Source organism: Propithecus coquereli, unplaced genomic scaffold, assembly GCF_000956105.1.
Source record: "Propithecus coquereli isolate 6110/MARCELLA unplaced genomic scaffold, Pcoq_1.0 Scaffold323, whole genome shotgun sequence".
Lineage (NCBI taxonomy): Eukaryota > Metazoa > Chordata > Mammalia > Primates > Indriidae > Propithecus > Propithecus coquereli.
In genome coordinates this window covers 1,260,283-1,280,078 of record NW_012148875.1, presented here as the reverse complement: position 1 = coordinate 1,280,078, position 19,796 = coordinate 1,260,283, and the positions used below count along the sequence as shown (strand labels likewise).

At 40.4% G+C, this 19,796-nt stretch overlaps 1 protein-coding gene across 1 annotated transcript in view; it reads left to right on the top strand.

Moving 5' to 3' along the window:
- Positions 1-540: 540 nt before the first annotated feature.
- ANXA5 (annexin A5) overlaps positions 541-19,796 on the top strand; it is a 28,491-nt gene continuing 9,235 nt past the window's right edge. Inside the window, exons 1-8 of the mRNA XM_012650410.1 lie at positions 541-718; positions 953-996; positions 11,111-11,195; positions 12,416-12,510; positions 14,034-14,147; positions 15,831-15,921; positions 19,085-19,164; positions 19,597-19,653. Coding sequence (XP_012505864.1) covers positions 988-996; positions 11,111-11,195; positions 12,416-12,510; positions 14,034-14,147; positions 15,831-15,921; positions 19,085-19,164; positions 19,597-19,653 — 531 coding nt within the window. The 5' untranslated portion in view covers positions 541-718; positions 953-987. The remainder of the gene's footprint in view (positions 719-952; positions 997-11,110; positions 11,196-12,415; positions 12,511-14,033; positions 14,148-15,830; positions 15,922-19,084; positions 19,165-19,596; positions 19,654-19,796) is intronic.

Here is a 19,796-nt window from a genome sequence, read left to right as displayed (position 1 = left end):
TGATTCGAGGCAAAGGCTTTGAAAGACCTCACATACACTGCTAGAGGGCTATAAATTTAAGAGAGGGCCATCTAGGAAGCAATCATTGACACTTCTTAAAAACAAACAAAAACAGACACAAAAACAATTTGGGAACTGACCCCCAAAGCTTCACGCTTTTTCTATACCACGGTCAAAGACGCTCTGTCCTTAGCTGCAATGACTTTCTCTTGCCTCCAAAAAGACGCCCACGCACTGACACAAAAATGTCCGAGCACCGAGCGAGGCCGCGGTTTCCGAGGCCACGGCAGGGAGAGAGGGCCAAGCGCCCCCAGGCCCCGAGTCCTGGACAGCTCCCACGCCCTTCGTGCCGCGCGAGGACGAGGCGGTCCCCGGGGCCCTCGGGGGAGCGGCGCCTCCTCCCGGTGCCAGCAGAGCTGCGGCCGCGCCCCAGCCGGGCCCGCTGCACCCGCGGGACATCCCGTGCGGCGACGAGACGCCGCGAAGGAGCCGCGCCCCACGCAGGCGCGCTGAGCCCGGGCAGGGGCGGGCTGGGCGCGGGGCTGAGGCCCCGGCGGGGGCGGGCCGGGCGGAGCGGGGCCGGGGCGGGGCCGCTGGCGTTTCCGTTGCTTGGAGCAGTCTGGGTGCAGCTGCCGAGCTCCTCCGCCCGCATCCCTGCCGTGCCCTGCGCTCCGCCGCTCTCCGGGAGGTTCAGGGCACTCGGGTCCCCACTGTCTGGGTGAGTGGCCGTCTGGTCCGGGGAGGGGGCTCCCGTCGGAGGGGGAGCGGGGTGGCCGGGTGCTGGGCCTCGGCCGAGCGCTGCCTCGGAGCTGCGGAGAGGACCGGTCGGCCCGGGTCGCTGGCGGGGCTCTCGGGACCGTCTGAGCGCCCAGGCTTCTCCCAGACCTGGGCTCGGGGCGGGGCCGGGGACAGCGAGCGGCCCGCTAAAGCTGCGGTCTTTCCTGTCTTGCAGCCCTGCATCCCTTTCTCCTGACCTGACGAGTCGCCATGGAACAGGTAAGGCCGTGCGCCCCGCGGCGCGCTCGGATTTACCCACAAGGTAAAGCCGCGACAGAGGAGTTCCAGCATTTGAAAGCAAAAAAGTTTAGGAGAACACTGAATCTGCTCTGGGAAATCTCTTACACCTTTCTAGTTGCCCCTTTCCTGTGGTCCCTTTTCTTCCCGCGGAGTGTCCCCCGGAACCTGCCCCGACGCGGCCAAGCTCCGGTGGCGCGCAGCAGCCGGTGACGTGGCCGATTGCAGCGCACTCCCTTTTCATGAATAGTGAGTAAAAGTGGGCCTTTCCCAAAATCCAAAGAGTCGCTAAAATTAGACCAGAGTAGGAACAGCTCATCGTGGTCATGTGAGGCGAACGCATGTTTTTTTTTCCTTAGCTTCCTTTTTTTTCCCCCGCAAAGTTTCCTGTGTTTTAATACTGTGGTTCAGCATTGGTTTTTTCCAGTTGCTCAGCCCAATTTTACTGAAAGGAACTGTTGGTCATAGGGCACCGATTCTTTTTCATGCAACAGATTAAACAGAAGAGCTGTTTTTCTTAAGCAATGAACTCGTGGTACGAATTCTGAATTGAATTTGCCTTGGGACTGTTTCAGAAGCCGATTATCTAATATGGGCATTTTTGCTGTTATTAATATTTCTCAAAAATGTAGGAAAGAGAAAATTGGTGAATATATATAGCAGTATTTAAAAATTGACCATGTTATGTTAATAGAATCTTTTGTGCATATCAATGCTTAAAAACTCCACCCCAAAACTGATTTCACAGATCTTGTCAATTTAATTGGCTTGTCAAAGTCCAGATAGTTTTTTTTTTTTAAAGTGTTTTAACTGCTCAAACAATACTGTCTCTTATTTGTAGTTCACTTTTTATCAAATTGACTTATCAAACTTGAATAAAGTTTCAAGGTCCTTTCCAAGTGAAAATGGGAGGATTAATATGAGTTGGCAGCTTTATTAAATTTATACAGTGCTCCCATTCTTACTTCCTCTTTTGTTCTTAAATGTAACGATAAACCAAGTCTTATATTACTTCAAGTGGAAAGTTTAGGTTCTTCTCCGTGGAAAGGATACTACTACGTGGAATTAACTTCCTTTATCTGAGGAATGTTTTTCCTATCTTGATATGCTAGTGTGGTGATGGCCATGGGGATGTAGCAAGCATCAAAGAATAATTCCCTTTATCCTTGCTCATTTGGCTATTTCTTGAATCTCTTTTGCAAGTTTCTCGGTGAAGTCTGAGTTTTTCTGTCAATTCCTTTTCATTATGTAGACTCTTTACTCAAACATAGTATAAATGAACCGTTTTCCAGTTGTGGACATTAATTTTAATAATTTCAAAGAATGCTAATAGCATGAAGGCCATTCTATATATAAAACCTAGGAGAATGGTGGCTTGCTTTATACAATTATGTATGTGATCTCTATCACAATACAACACCAGGACTGTTTTCTATCAAAACCACAGTCTTTAATCATCATAAAAGTTATAAGTGATGTTAAAAAAAGATACAGAGTGTTGAATTTCACTCTAGCTTTGTAATTAGTTATCTTTGGAAACCATGGAAATAAAACATTTTGTTAAAATATTTACTATTAAAGCCAGGCATGGTGCGTCACTTGTGTAGCCCCAGCTACTCGGGAGGCTCAGATGGGAGGATCCCTCAAGCACCAGAGTTCAAGGTCTGACTGGGCAACATAGCAAAACTCTGTCTCTAAAAAAACAACAACAAAAAAATAAAAGTACATTGGCTTGTATTCTTCGGTTTGGAAAAATCAAGAGTTGGCTGTATTTCATAGATGAGTGATCCACTTAATACATTTTAATTCAATTTAAGACTTTTATGTCATTTTTAAGATAATCAGACTTTAAAAATTAGATTTTCTGCAATTTGAACTTAATTTTATTTAAATGCTGTTTATAAAGAGTTAATATATTTTGGGCAGTAGGAATCTCATGAAGGCAAAACTAAGCTACATAATTGTTCACTAGAATCTTCATGAACATCAGCGTTATCTCTGTGGTATATATTTAAATTGTATAAGGTTTGATCACAAATTTGGGGGTTGGTTTGAAATTATTATGCTGTAATAGTTTACAAAGATCCTGCACAGCAAGTAGGATCAATGTAAAGAAATAAATTTGAGATGAGGCTCATTCTAGAGGCGCTAACTAGATTTTGGTTGTGTGTTTTCATGCCATTCCCTTTTAAAGTCAAATCTCTCTGTAGCTAATAATTGGCTCTTGGGATCTTAGATTAGGGTTACCTGTTTACCCATAGCCTGTACTGCTCTAGGTTAGTCTCTTTCAGTTCCTGATCCCTTTGACTCTTGTCTTCATTTTGGATATTGAAAAAGAACTAGATCCAAAATTGCTTGGCTGCTTTGCAAGCCACTGAGCAATTCATTGGCATTCAGCAAACCCTAACTCCCTTATCTAGTATCCAGTGCCCCTTGGAAGACCTATGTAGGTGATCAAGCTAGTTAGAGGTGGGCAGTCAGTGTTTTTCTTTTTTAATGACTTAGAAGTTCAAAATAGTAGGAATATGACAATATTTTTACATCATAGATTGATTTCTGAAATAAAATTTATTCATATAACCTTTATACTATTTTAAAATTTCACAAATGCATCACTTTTTTTTTAGAAAAAAACTAGTGCTCCTAAGACCTTTGCTTTCAGTATTTTTTAGACCCAGTCTTTGAGTTTAGTAGTTTCTATAATACATAAACATATAAACAATTGATTATTGGGAAAGAATGTTTATTCTTCCTGTTAGCTTCATTTCTTTGGAAACTAGTTGTTAACTGTTATGTTTATTTTCCATTTGTGCATGCATTCATGAATGTATGAAGGTTTTGCATTCCCACTATGTGCCAGGTATTGTTAGACATGAGAAGTGCAATAAGAAATGGAAGTAAGATTTATTGATATCAAAGATGCATCATAGATGCATTGCAAAGTCCTTTGTCTGCCTTATTTATTAATAGTCCTCATAATACAGTTTTGGAAATAAATACTACTATTTCTCTTTCACAGAAGAGGAAATTGAGGTTACCTAGCTGGCATTAGTTGTATAGGACAAAGGAAGGAAGCCATTACACATAGAGGCAACAACAGCAAATGTAAATACTTAGGGGTGTAAAAGAGTTTGGCATGACCAGGAAATGCAGGTAGTATGGTATTCCTGGAGTGAAGCTGCAGTAAGGTGGGGAAATAGAGCCTTGTCTTTGATAGGGATGCCAGATGAGTAGACAGGAGCCAGAGCTAAAGCTTATCAACCATTTTATAGATAATGAGGAGCTATCAAAGAGTTGCAAGTCAGGGTGGGTCATGGTGAGATTTGTATTTAACAAAGATCTCCCTGGTGCCAATTTGATGGTTGTCTAAGAATATATAATGATTCTCTTGGTGAGGCACTAGTGGTGGGGGATAGAGGGAATTGAGGATAAACTGAGGATGGGCGAAGGGAACAGGACCTGCTTAGAGTGGGCATCAGCCTGGGTGGAGTGCAGGGACTCCAGGGAACAGGGGAAGCCCTCTGCTATGAGTCACGTAAAGTCCCATTTGCAGACAGTTTTGTGTGGAGAGATAGGATAATGGGGTGGGGGTTGAGAGCGGGGAGAGGGAAGCTGGATATTAGAAGACCACTTAGGAATCTGTTGCAATAATCTCAGTGAGACCTCAAGTGCTTAAACTAGGTAGCGGCTGGGACTTTCAGTAGGCAGGGCCTATGAAAAAGAGTGGGCAAATCTGATGCATAGGTGGGGTGGATGGTGGTTGCTAATAAAGGGTCAGGTGAAGGTCAAGATGACTGACTTGCTTGACCGTGGTTGATTGTGTTTTTCTTTGAGAAAAGAATGCAGGTTTGAGGTGGGAAAGAGACAGTAGTGGGTTTGTTGAATTTGAGCTCCTTATAAAACATTTAGGTGGCATTATTTAGTAACGAGTAGGGTATGATCTCTGAATGCTCTTTTATCTCTATAGGTTCATCTGTTTATATATTATTTATTTCTTCCTATAACTAAAAAGGATTTGAAGCTAACTTATTTCCTACCTTTGCCTAGGATCAGCCATATTCATTAGATTTGTGCCCCTTGTTTAGATACAAAAGGAAATAAGGTTGTGAATCTGTTTACACTTTTCTAGTATGAGAAATCTATAAACCTGATTTATTTCTAAAGCACTGGTGTGAATAAATTGGTTAGCGATATCGCTTTTCAAGTGTTATTCACAGATGGCCGATTGAACAGTTAGGTAAAATAGCATATTCTCCCCTGCGCTCTAATATGAACTCATGGGAGGCTAATGCCACTTGGCCACTGTAACTCAGGGCATCACTGTTATTCTTGCACAACTTCTAAGAGCACACAATTTAACTTCCAATTTTATTGGTATTTGCTAAGGAAAGACATTCTCATACTGGCAGGGAGGCTTCTGGCTGCATCGATTTCTGGCTCTGAGTTAGATTGTGTGGAATGTTGGGTGGCTGTTTGATTAAATATTGATTACATAGAACTGGAAGACAAACTTCCATTCCTTCAGGAAAGTTTTATTTAAAATATTCCAGGCAAGTGAATGTTTTCTCATCTTTAAACTTGAAATTGTTGTTATGTATTATTTTCCTGTGTCTGAGTTTTAATGTCTAGAAAAGCAACCCTTCAGTTGTTTCTTGGTTAATTGTGTTCATTTTATTTCGACCTAGTCTTTGAGGGTAAAGAACTTTTCATTTAGAGAAAAGAAAAAAGCCAACAAAATTATAGAGCTAAAGAATGAATACTTTTGATGGTGAGAGTTAAAAGAGTGAATTATATGTTTTGGTCAAGTATTGTCTAAGAATATATAATGATTCTCTTGGTAAGGCACTAGTGGTGGGGGATAGAGGGAATTGAGGATAAACTGAGGATGGGCGAAGGGAACAGGACCTGCTTAGAGTGGGCATCAGCCTGGGTGGAGTGCAGGGACTCCAGGGAACAGGGGAAGCCCTCTGCTATGAGTCACGTGAAGTCACATTTGCAGACAGTTTTGTGTGGCAGTGGTGGGGTTTGGGCAGGATGTCCAAAAAAGGGTTCTGCCCTTATGACTCATGTCTGTGATTCACATCTGGTCCCTTAATACCACTACATGGCTTGGCTAGCTTTGACTGGTGACTCTGATCGCATGGAATGTAGCAAAAGGGTTTCACAATTTCTAGAAAGCTCTCAAAAATATGACCAGCAGTTATTTCTTCTTCATAGCTAGTAGCTGTGATTTTTGAGGACACTTCTCTTCCTTTCATCTTGCACCTAATTTCCTTCAGTGACTGGGGTCAGATAGTTTTTTTCTTTGAGGCATATCCCTCCTGTCTCTTCTGTTTTTAACCTCTGCCCTATTTGTAACCTCTCTATCTGTTTCTTCATAGCCTACACACTGGATCAAGTCTGTTATTTTTCTTCTTTTTTTAAAACGTGTTTTTATACACTGTTGTTTGTAAAATGGAGTGTCATTGAGACGATCTGCCTCTCAATTCACTCCTGAGTGTCCTACAGCCAGTCTTTTATCACCACCAAAGACCTTCTACTTACCAAATCCAGGGAACCCTTTTGGTCTTCTTACTTGACTGTGGTATTGGACACTGCCTCTTCTTCCTTTCCTCTGGGAACGTTTGTGTCCTTGGGCTTCGACGCCATCAACCTCTTTGGATTTTCTTCTTGCCTTTGGGCTTTGTGCAGTGTAGCTTCGTGTTTAAGAGCTCAGGGCCACGGTCCCGTGGCTTGAGTTCAAGTTCCAGCTCTGCCACTTGCTTATTTCCTGGTCAATTGGGTGACTCGCCAAATCTTTCTAAGTTAGTGTGTTTCTTCGTCTGTAAAATGAGGTGTCTTAGTTCATTTTTTCTTGCGTATAACGGAAATACCTGAAACTGGGTAATTTATAAAGTGAAGGACGTTATTTCATAGAGTTACGGGGACTGGAAGTCCAAGGTGGAGAGGCTGCGTCTGGTGAGGGCCTTCTTGCTGGTGCGGACTCTGCAGAGTTCCGAGGCGGCTCACGGTATCACACGGTGGGGAGGCTGAGTGTGCTAGCTCAGGTCTCTTTTTCGTCTTGTGAAACCACCAGTCTCACTCCCATGATAACCCATAGATGCATTAGTACATGAATAGATTAATCCATTCATGAGGGCAGAGCCCTTATATGACACAGTCACCTCTCAAAGGCCCTACGTTTCAATACTGCCTCATTGGGGATTAAGCGTCAATGTGAGGTTCACAGGAAACAAGCATTCAAACCATAGCTGGGGGCTTATTGAGACGACTCATGTGAAGCCCTGAGCACAGTTCCTGGCTCATTGCTGCACTCACCAGATATTAGCTGACATTCTGTCGATCACCTTCCCTTCCCTTCTTCTCTGGCTCTTCTTTCCACTCCATTAATACTGCCTTGGGTGGTGGCCCCCTCAGGCAGCTCCAGCTACCACTGTGTGCCAATAACTCACAAGCCTGCTTCTCTTCTGAGATGCCTACGATGGAGAAATGCAAAACCAGCCATCTCTTCCCCATCCAAAGCCAGAATCATCCTAAATAGTTCCCTTCTACCCTGCTCTTGTTTCTGTTTGTGTTTTCCTTTCCATTTCCATTCCCCTGCCTTTGATCAGATCTTCTTGACCTTCTTTTGTGTTGTTAGTTTTGAAACAGTCTCCCTGTCTCCACTCATGCACAGTCCATTCCAGGTCCCTACTACTGCCAGAGTCATATCACTGTGCAGAGTTGACACTGTTCTTCCCTGTTTGTGTGTCCTCTAATGCAGGGGTCCCCAGCCCATGGTGAGTTGTGTAATTATTTCATTATATATTACAATGTAATAATCAGTGAAATAAAGTGCACAATAAATGTAATGCGCTTGAATCATCCCAAAACCATCCCCCCCACCATCTGTGGAAGAATTGTCTTCCATGAAACCTGTCCCTGATGCCAAAAAGCAAAAAGGTTGTAGATTGCTGCTCTAATGGCTTCCTGTTGCCCAGGGGGGTGACGTCTGGGCTTTTTAGCATGGCCTTTGTGCTCCTCCTCTCCCCTCAATGTGACCTTCCCCTTGTTTGTTTTTCTATTCAACTTTACTGCTTGTTCCACTCTGTTGAAATGCTTAACCCTTTATCCAAAGTATCAGATCGATTGTTTTGTTCTTCCATGCTTTTATGCATGCTGAAAAATACTCTCCTATACTTCTCTACTTTCCTGAACCAGCCTGGCATATTCACAAGCAACCTTCAAGGCATTTTTTGAAATTTTCCCCATATTTCTTTTCTTTCTACTCTTTCCAACTCAGTCACCCTTTATGTGCTCACAGTACCCTGATCCAGCCTGTGTACATCCTCTCCTGCTCTTGGTCAGTTACACGCCTGTCATTTTCTACTTGACTTTAGGGACCCTGACTCTTAACCAATACTTTGCACACGAAAGGCATTCAGAAGATGATTGTTGGGTGAATTGAATAAACAGACAGGTAAACTGCAAGGGCAGGCAGTCCTAAGTTCTCACATTAAGAAAAATTGTGGTATTTATTCATTTATACAATGATATTGATGTTGTCTTCATAATCAATCAAACAAAAACTGTAGTTTGATCTGAGAGAAATAACTTTCCTAACCCAAGCTAATTTTGAAGGACTATCTTCTCAAATCTTACCAATTTCTCTCCTAACCTATAGCACCTTTTAATTATGTTGAATCATATGAAATTGCCAATATTCAACCATTCAATTTCATATGGCTCAAGCTACAGAACTAATGGAGGGGGATTTATTGGTCTTCATGCATCAGTGCTCCTTAGATGGGGTGGGAATGGAGACTAGCCTGGCTGTGGGTGGATTTCCCACTTGGAGGAATGAGCAGCTCTGGCTTAGTTTGATGACCTTTCCACAAGACAAGTGGGAGAAAGGTCCTCCCACCCCTTTTCCTGGTTGGCCACAGTCCTTCGTTTAGCTGAGGGACTGAGGAAATGAAAGCTGCTACCAGTCAACAATCTGGGTCTGGGATACAGCCTGAAAAACACCTTTTCTTCTCTTGGGTCGTGTCCTTTGGCCTCATGATCATAACTCTTGATCTAAGGAGTTAAGGTCAGGAGGAACTTCATGAGGTCAGGTTTTCCAACAGGTTCTCTCATAGCCCACCCTGTTCACGGGAAAGAACAATGTATCTTTTCTTCTTGAATAAGAGGAGGGACTACTGTTAAAGAAAAAATTATTCTGACCGTAAGGAAGACTTCATTCAAGAATATTGCAGACTATCATAATAGGGGAGAGAGATCAGGCCCAACTCCAAATACAGCGAAGACAACTGGGGATTTACAGTCAGCACGCAGAGTGAGGAGGTCAGTGGATGGAAAGTTACCAAGAGGAGACATCAAGTTAGGGAGTTTCTCAATAAACTCACTCAACAGGATTCTTGCTGAAGGCAGGCTAGCATGATCAGATGTCAAGGGTGGGGAATAAGGACACTGATCAGACATAGAGGGTGCCTTAGTTCCTTTGGGCAGCTATAACAGAATACTGTAGTCTGGGTGGCTTACAAACAACAGAAATTTATTTCTCACCATTCTGGAGGCTGCAAGTCCAAGGTCAGGGGGCCAGCATGCCCGGGTTCTGGTGAGGGTTCAGGTTGGATTCTCTTCTGAGTTGTAGACTGCTACCTTCTTACATCCTCACACAGCAGAGAGCAGAGAGAACCAAGCTCTCCCAGGACTCTTACAAGGACACTAATTTCATCATAGGGACTGTGTTCTCATGACTACTTCTAATCCTAGTTATCTCCCAAAGGCCCTATCTCCTAATATATCACGTTGTGGGATAGGATTTCAACATAAGAATTTTGAGGGGACATAAACATTGAATCCGTAAGAGAGGGTGATCAGATACCAGGAGTTAGAGATATCCTTCCTAAAGTGGCTTAGCAAGATTCTTGCTGCAGCTGGGCTGGGCATGCAAAGGAGGCCCAGGGACAAGGCCTAGTTGAGAAGAGGGCTCAGAGGAGCCTGTTCAAAATTTGGTCAAGGAGAGAGTCTTTGTCACTGTCTCCTGGATCCACGAGTGTCACTTTTTTCGGAAGCATAATTTAGTGCCACTAAAGAGGGAAGGTCACTGAGCTGACCTTTGACACTGTGTCCTGTGGAAGTCCTTTCCCATGGCTATCTTTCTTTTGTCATCTTTTAAAATTTGAGTAGTGGTATGATTATTGGCATATGCAGCAATTGGAGGCTGAGGTAGAAAAGAAATTTTTCCCCTTGAAGGTGACTGTGCTTCTTGCATTCGTAATAACACATGTGATTGTAAACCAGAGCAGCCGTTTGTTTCTCCGTTTTGGATGGTCCCTTAATAGGAGTTTTGGGGGAATTCAGTAACATTTATTGGTAAAAGTAAATGCTGGAGCCTCCCTTAATCATAAGGTAGGAATTTATGGCTCAATATTGGTAAAGCCTTCTGACTCTGAGGATCTAATAACATTGCAAACTTCCTTTGAAATATTAAAATATTTTGATTATTAAAAGTACTATATATGAGATAACGTGTAACAGGAAGCTTCGTAAAGAATGTCTTCCAGTACACCTTTGTCAAGTTCAAAAGATTTGTATTCTTCTGGCACATGAACTACCAAATATCTTTTCAGGCTTTGGTGGGTTATCTTAAGATCCCTAAGTAAGTATACAGAGACAGGACTTTGATGAAAAAACATGTAGTAAGAGCATTGCTTGGAAGTGAGTGCTCAGGGTGGGATATTAAGGTTCAGTGCAGGTTCAGCGTGTTCCTAGATCAAGGTGGTGAGAGACTTAGTGGGAGGAAGGAGGCCTGCAAGGAGGTGCCCTCTGTGAACGCAGAGGTGTTGGCGGGGCTTGATCACGGGGAGGAGGGAGCCAGCCTTCCCACTAATGGTATTGCAGGTGGTCAGGGCAGCTTGTGCGCTGAGTTGGCCCTGTGGATCCACATTGTAAATGGTCTACTTCCCATGTCAAATGCGGTCAAAAATCTTATCAAACGGTAAATTTGTTTAATTACTAAGTGTGATATGTAGCAAATGGCTTATTGTTTGTGTTGTTTGCTTTGTCGTATTTGTCATGATGTGAGTAATACCACTGTTTCCTGTCTTAGCTTCGCAAAGGCACCGTGAGTGACTTCCCTGGATTTGATGAGCGGGCGGATGCAGAAACTCTTCGGAAGGCCATGAAAGGCCTGGGTAAATTTAGCCTCCTTTTTGTTCTAAAAAAATGTACCATTTGTTTTTTTTAGACAAAACGTCATTGATTACAGTAAGATAAATTTTAGACTATTTCGATCTGAAATTTATAGGACAAAAGATACATTAAGATAAACCAGTAATAATGGAGACCATCCCTAATATTCGGTCTCTAGAACTGAACAGGCAGTGAAATTCAGCCGCTGTGCTTTTGAGCTTGTCACCTTTACTGTGCTGTAGCGGCCTGAGTGGAGATGCAGCCGTGCCCGAGAGTGAGCAGCTTTGCAGCTCTGTTCCCTCTGCCCGGTCAGATATCCAGTTCTCGTTCTGCAAGTCTCTTATATGTGACTCTCTTCTCTTTCCTTGGCCCCTTTTCTAGCCATTTAAAAACCTCCCATCTTGAGGATTTCCACGTGTAACTGCCTTCCTGTGCTCAGGCTCCTTGTGCACTACTGTTCACATGCTTTTTGGCCTTGCAAGGCCTTCCGTAGTGTCCCAGCCCACCTTTTCAGACCCATCTCCCTTTACTGCCTGATGTGTTCTCTCATCCAGCCATGCCGGGTTATCTGCTAGTTACAAAAGCCCTGTGTTTTCCCACTGCTGAGCTTTTCCCTTGTTCTAAAAACCTGCCTTCCTTGCATCACTGCCTTTCACAATCCTTCCGTCCTTCAAGACTGTTTTGAGTGTTACTTTTTCCGTGAAGCTTTTCCTGAAACTTCCTTCCACCTCCCATCAGCTGAGAGCCCCCCTTTTGAACCCTGTTTAACACCTGGACCTCTCCTGAGGCACTTGTCACATTCTGTCTTAGCTCACAGTTATTTATGTTTTTATATTTTTCACCCTAAATTGTCTGTAATTTGAAGCCAGAGTTTATGTCTTTCTCTTCTCCCAACCCCCTGTAACACCCAGCACATTGTGCATTGTGAATAGCTGTTATTTGAGTAACTATTTGTTGCATGAAAAACTAGATGCACTCAGTTTTTCAAAGGTCGGGAGTATTTTTCTACCTACTTCATAATATATGTCGGGAATAGGGGAATAGTATGTGTTGGAACTCTAGCATTTTATATATTGTAAATTTTATATTTTTAAGAAACTGATAAAACATTTTATATTCTCAGAGAGGTAAAGAAATAAAAGTGACTGGGGAGCTGGGTACAGGGGTGGCTGGGGGGTGGGCATGTGGGAGTCGAACTGTCATTCTTAACCATAAATTGCAGGAACCGATGAGGAGAGCATCCTGACTCTGTTGACATCCCGCAGTAATGCTCAGCGCCAGGAAATCGCTGCGGCTTTTAAAACTCTATTTGGCAGGGTAAGACTGCACTTCATCCCAGGGTAGAATGGGAGGGTAGCTGTGAGTTATAAGACTACTTTGGAATATGCTAGTATTTTTTATAAGCATCATTTATTTTGTGATTCTGACTTCCCTACTTTTTTTTTTCTTTTCACCTCTCCTCCAAATTATCAGATGTTGGTATACAATGCTCACCCAACTTATCCTCACATAATCGCTTTTCCCTGCTTGATGCTGTAGAGGTGTCAAAAGGTTCCATCGTGATAACTGCCCCTCTTTTTACCTTCTATACTCAGGATTGTTTTATTATCCATTTTCTAGATGTAAGCCTGTATTACAATGTTTTTTATGACACAGTTACAGTCTTGGTTCCTTTTGTGGTGACTTTAATTGATGGATTTTTGGCTGGGCCAGGAGCCTCACGCCTGTAATCTTAGCATTCTGGGAGGCCGAGGCGGGAGGATCGCTGTAGGTCAGGAGTTGGAGACCAGCCTGAGCAAGAGCAAGATCTTGTCTCTACTAAAAATAGAAAAAATTAGCCGGGCATGGTGGCACATGCCTGTAGTCCAGCTACTCAGGAAGCTGAGGCAGGAGGATTGCTTGAGCCCAAGAATTTGATGCCACTGTGAGCTAGGCTGACGCCACGGCACTCTAGCCTGGGCAGTAGAGTGAGACTCTGTCTCAAAAAAAAAAAAAAAAAAAAATTGATGGATTTTTAATTAATTGATTTAATTGCTCTTATTTGATTACAATTCAAAGTAATTTTAAATTCATTAAATGAATGAGTGCATGCATAAAAAACTTAAATGTAATCTTGTTATTCTGAAAACTTGTATTGTCATTTCATTGAGAAACAAATGCAAAGCAAAAAGGGAAAGTATTCTAAGCACCATTTATAGTTGCCTGGTATGCTGAAATTTATAGGTAGGAAATAACCTGTAGTCTTTCTTTTCACAATTATATACACCATATCCCCATAGTAACAGATGTCTCTCAGTAGTCAGGAGCATAATAATGACCATAATCTGTTATTTATTAGAATGTTACTAGATATTGAGAAAAAAGAAAAAATTGTTATGTTTGGGTATGATAAGCTAAATTTTATCCTTTGGAAAAATGTATTTATAATTTTTGGGGGGGAATTTTTTAAAAAGATACGTGTGTTTCTCAGAATAGTATTTTAAAAGTAAAATATCTTTAGTCTACTTTTGAAGGTATTCATTTTTTTCCAACTCTTCAAGTTAAGAAAAACATTTTCTAACATATCCAATTAGCAGTGGCAAAAAAAAAAAAAGAAAAAATTTTGTAAAAATAAATACCTTCATGCATAGATGGCTTTGCCTTAGCTTAGGTGTATGTAGGTCATGTGTGAAAAGTATACTATATTATTCAAGGTTATGGGGTTGTTTAGCTCATGTGCCTTCTACTTGGAGACAGCTACATAAAGAATTCATTAGTACAAGGGGGCTATCATTTATATTTAAGAAGAATCTCCTTAACGTTTCTATCTGGTTAACAAATTTATATTTTCTGTGAATTAGGATCTTCTGGATGACCTGAAATCAGAACTAACTGGAAAATTTGAAAAATTAATTGTGGCTCTGATGAAACCCTCTCGGCTTTATGATGCCTATGAACTGAAGCATGCCCTTAAGGTAAAAAGGATGAGTGAGAGGAATGTTGCTGTTGTAGATAATACTATTTTGTTTTGGTAATTACTGTATCTTAATTGTTATGTATTAAAAATTTTATTTGACTTACTTCAGTGAGAGTTGCTTGGATGACAGGAGCTGTAGGAGGCAGTAAGAAGTAAAGAAGGGAGAAAATTACAAGTGTGTCTTTCAGTCTTTTTGTGTACTTAAACCCGATAATATTGGCTATTTAAATTTTTACTATTTTTTATAGATTTTTATATTTTATTTTCATGCCTGTCTCCTAATTTTTAAAAGTGTTTAAAAAATATTACAGGTGAGGTATTTTATCTTTTTAAATAGCAAATTGCTTGGGGAACAATAGTATTGCTTATCATTTTAGGTTAAACAGTAAAGCTTCAGGGAGAATTTTCAAGATAAAGATCTTCTAATACTCGTTCCTTCTCTCCTATACTTCTTTTTATATTTACTTATTTCTTTTTTGGTCTCAAAGTCCTCATGTCTAATTTTCTTTTTTCTTTTTTTCTTTTTTTGTCACAAAATCTTTCGTGTACTTCTAAACACTAAAATGAAGTAACTGGTAAACTTGTTGTAATTTCAGTTGTAGCAAAAACTAAATGTGTGTTCCTTTGACTGGTGTTTGGAATATTGTATAAATATGACTGCATTGAAATATTTGTTTAGATTTACCAGACAGGAAGAAGTTCAGTGGTTAACAGTTAGATTTTGAATGGGCAGATTGAGATTAAACAACAAGGAGATGATGTAGCTCAGTGATTCTTAGTTACGGAGTACAGAGAGGAGAAGGTTCATCCAGATAGGAGCTAGATTATGCTTAGTCTCTTCATTTTCCTACAGTGATTCTTTGGAATAAACAAACTCTTAGGTTTATTGAGAAAAGTGCTTTTTTGCAGAGTCCTTCTGAAATGTTAGCAGCAGCTGAAATTCTGTCAGAGGATGAACCTAGGTTTTTCAGTGCTTGATTTTTGGTAAAGAAACAGAAATATAAAGAAAATTTTATATGTCTCTATATATTTATCTTTCTAAATTAAGCTCAGTTGTGTGGTTACATCTAATTTAGCACTGTAGGTACGATTTTTATAAACAGAAAAAGGAAAACTAAAATTATTTTTTAAAAATCCAGAAAGCAAGTCCCAATTCCTTTGTACCCAATTCCTAATAACTAAGCAATGCTGTATTTATTGTTACCTTTGAAGCACAATTTCCCTATGACTCCACTGAGAACTTAACTTGGGGGCAAGGGTTTATGTTTTGAGATATGGATTGTTTAAGTATCAATGTTCCTTCTAAATTTATGTAAATTTTTCATTTTTACATTTCAGCTTTTTAAAAATCATTTCATGTTTCATTAAAATGTTTTACTTTTAAACTGGAATTAACTGGTCAAATTACAAGTTACAAATTTATGTAACTGGTTATATATATACATATATACACACATACATACAATAAATATTGTGTTTCATTAAACAAAAAAGAATAAATTGTTTTTGGAGAGAAAATTTCAAATTTCTGTTGTAATAGAACTCATATACATAGAAGTTCATGTTATGTTGGATAATATTTATATAATTATGCAATTTGGGTAATATCTATACTAGGAAAATAACATTCTTTTTAATCTTACTGACATGTTTCCTCTATTAAAAATAAATCTCCACACAGGGAGCTGGGACCAATGAAAAAGTCCTCACAGAAATTATTGCTTCAAGGACACCTGAAGAACTAAGAGCCATAAAGGAAGTTTATGAAGAAGGTAAATGTTTCAGGTTATATTTCTGCTTCATCTCCACTGTCCCTCCTTTCATTTCTCTGATGTGAGTGCAGTCCTTCCTTCATGGGTACAGGAGGCAGGCAATACATGATTATTGAATGGATGAATAAGCTACGGTTGAATCCGTTTTTCTCCTTTAGTAAGGAAAAGGTTGCCTTTTTACCTATAACTGCTTTAGTGGTTTATAAGAAGCTGCTGGTGAAGATGGGGTTTACTTTTGCATAGGATTTACAATGCATGGTGGGATATACAAGTTGTCTTTCTTTTACATTAACTGTAAGGTATAAGCGGTTTTTCTTCATTTAAAACAAATTCAGTTTTATGTTAGTAGAAATTAAGAGTTACCTAAAAAGCAGCTTTGGAATCTTAGAAAAGAAACCTAAACCTTTTTCCAAATCGGAGTTGATAAAAACATTTGAGTAAGTGTATGTTGTTTGAGCTAATGGCAATGCTTGAATAAAACACTCTGCATTTTGATTTTGTTAGTGTGCCTTTTTCATGAAAAAAAATCTATATTTCAATCTGAAGTATATCCTGTGAATGGAATCGAGAAAATGAAATAGAAAATTAGGTAGAGAGTTCTTTCCTTGTCAGATTTCTTGTCGCTGACTCTTTCCTCCCACCAGATGGAGGAGGGTCGGACCGTCTGGTTTGTCAGCTCGATCAGCAGATTACAAGCCTCGTGCCTTTGGCTAGGGAAATGGGTCTCCTTCTTGGCACTTGTTTGTTAATCTTAGAAATGGCTTTGTTAACCCAGCAGATCAGAACAGTGTGATATTTCAAGCAACTAAATAATTACCTTTCTGAAATGTCGAATCTCTCTTTCCTGCTGCTCTTCTTGGCAGATAGGTCTCAACGGTAAGGCAGAGGAGATACATGTATCTTAACTTTGAACTTTATTTGATGTAATAGTCAAAGATCTCTTTCTAGGGATGTTGATTGAGGAGTAAGCATTTTTGCTACTGGATGAAAAATGGAGTGCTGAAAGGGAGTGATAGCCGTGTGTGGTTTGTCCCACTTCACTGTGTTATCGAGCACTGGCCGTGTGTCCGGTGGCATACTGACACAGAGGGTGTGCACAACACGGCTTCTGTCCTCAAGGAGTTTGCATGAGTCTGTTTAGGGGTGACACGACGTGCAACAACTGCAGTAGTTGAAGGATGCTAAGATTCAAACTAAAGTCAAATACCAAAAACGTTTAATGCAAGAATGCATTGAGAGAGGAGAGACCTCTTAGCTTTCGATGTTAGGGGAGACTTCATGGTGCAAATCACACACTCAGCAGAGTTGCAAGACTAGATGGGTTTACTAAATGTCTATTGGCAGAGGGATGTGTAAAGAAAATGGTGTGTATAAATACACACACACACACAGAGTAGAATATTATTCAGTCATAATGAGGGAAATCCTGTCATTTATGACAACATAGATGAACCTGGAGGGCATTATGCTAAGTGAAATAAGCCAGACACAGACTAATACTGCAGATACCACTTATGTGTAGGATCTAAACAAGTAGAACTCATAGAAACAGAAAGTAAGAAGGTGGTTGCCAGGGACTGGGGTTGGGGGTAAGGTGAAGGGGAGAAGGGAATGGGGAGGTGTTGGTCAAAGGGTACAGAGTTTCCATTAGGCAGGATGAGTAAGTTCTGGAGATCTAATGTATAGCATGGTGACTATATTAATAGTACTGTATTGTACACTTGAAATTTGCTAAGAGAGTATATCTTAAATGTTCTCACCACAAAACAAAAACTGTGTGAGGTGATGGATAGTATGCTAGTTAGCTTGATTGTGATAATTATTTCACAACATATGTGTATATCAAAACATCATGTTGTACACCTTAAATATATACAGTTTTTATCTGTCCATCGTAACTCAGTAAAGCTGGGGGAAAAAAGACTAGGTGGGTTTTGGGGAGGTAGAAAAAGCATTTTTGGTTAAGGTGCCATGTCTTCAACGTCATGGAGCCTGGACTGCAGACAGTATGGTCAGGGAATGGAGAGAGCCTGGCCCTCGTGGAGGGCACATGCGTGTCCATAATGGAAGGTAAACTGACCACGCGAGGTCAGGCTGGGTTGTAGATGGTTTTGCATGGACCGCATTAGGAATTTGGATTTGATTCAAGGGCATTGTAAGTTCCTGAATAGGCAATGGAATGTTGAAGGAACAATTGAGGGAAGAAGGAGATTTGAATCAAGAGGCTGATAAGGAAGCTATGTGTGTGGGAGGTAAACTGCGTATTCAGTAATTATGGCCCAACATAGGTTGGTGGGAGGTGTGAGGAGCATAAATTGGGGAAAAGAGAAACATTTGATAGGATTTGATATATACTTAAGTGTGATATATACTTAAGTATATACTTAAGTGTTAGAGGAGAAGGAATCAAAGAGTCCTGCATGGTTTTGTATTTGCATAACTGGTTGAAATAAACATGTAACTTTTCTGGGCCTTTTAAAATAGAAGTTTCAGGCTTTTAAAGTTTACTTGCTTTCAAATAATGATTAAATATTTAAATACCTTAGAGTAGTACCTCCTTGTCTTTAATAGCAGCTGTCTGAGAATTAGTGAAAAGGATTTGTAGACTCGTGTAGGTCCCAGTTCTCCCCTTCCCTGTGACCTTGCGTTGAACAGCTGGACATAGAGTGGGGAGGGGGCATACTTTAAAATATGATTGCTGTCCCTCAGAGTTAACTTTGTTATTAGGGGAAGGAGCGGCCATGCCCAAAGAAAGAAAACTCAGAATATTAGAGCATGGAAGATGTTTGGAAATTCATCATGTAAAAGATTTGAAAGAGAGCAAAACAAAGTTTAAACTTATGATTGACTGTGTTTAGGGGGTGTTTCAGTACCATCATATGTCTAAAGATTAATAATTACATTGATTGAGAGAATTTCTAAATGGCTGAGTCATGATTTAGGCCAGAATTGAGTACTTTTGGGAGCCTTTATTCATTTTTCTCTAATCACTCACTTAAAGCATTTGCCTTTGGTCTTTAGAGCACTCAGAGATGGAATAGAGAGAATTTATGTTAACCAAATGTAATATTTCTTCTTTTATGTCTCTTTGATTTGTGGGGCAGGATTTATTTTTTCCTAGTTGAAAGAAGATGTAAATAAATATGAAATTGTTTTGTTACAGAATATGGCTCAAGCCTGGAAGATGCTGTGGTGGGGGATACTTCAGGGTACTACCAGAGGATGTTGGTGGTTCTCCTTCAGGTATTGGGTGGAGATTAATTATAGCTTGATTCAAAAGTCTGAGGTTGGACCGGCCTGAGTCTAGTTAAGTACGGTCACTTAAAATTCTTTTAATAATTTCTGGTACTTGTTGATTCCTACTTGGATGATTCTGGCTGTATGTTGCCAGTGCTTGTTTGTTTTTTGGAATATCTGACCTAAACTCTTACTAACTGACTCACAGATTTGTTTTCGATAGTAGTATCCTCTTTCTTTCACAGTATTTAAAATCAGGAGGGTCAGATAGGTTTTGGATAGTGCTGTGTGGTGTGTGAAATATTGTAGGATGATCTTAATAAAAGCATATTATTCCTAGAGAAAGAGCTTTATGTGCATAACCATCAGGTGGAACCGTCTTTCCTTTTGAATGAAAATGCTTTATAATTTAATGATGTGACATATTATCTCTTACAGGCAAATAGAGACCCTGATGCTGGAATTGATGAGGCTCAAGTCGAACAAGATGCTCAGGTGAGTGAGGCCTAATATGTGATGACTTTATTCCACTATAGAAATGAAAAAAGAATCCATGGTAATGAAAAATCACAATGTATGTGATGCTGACCTCTAGAAATAATCTGATATATGGGTTCTTTACAGAGCATAAGACCTAC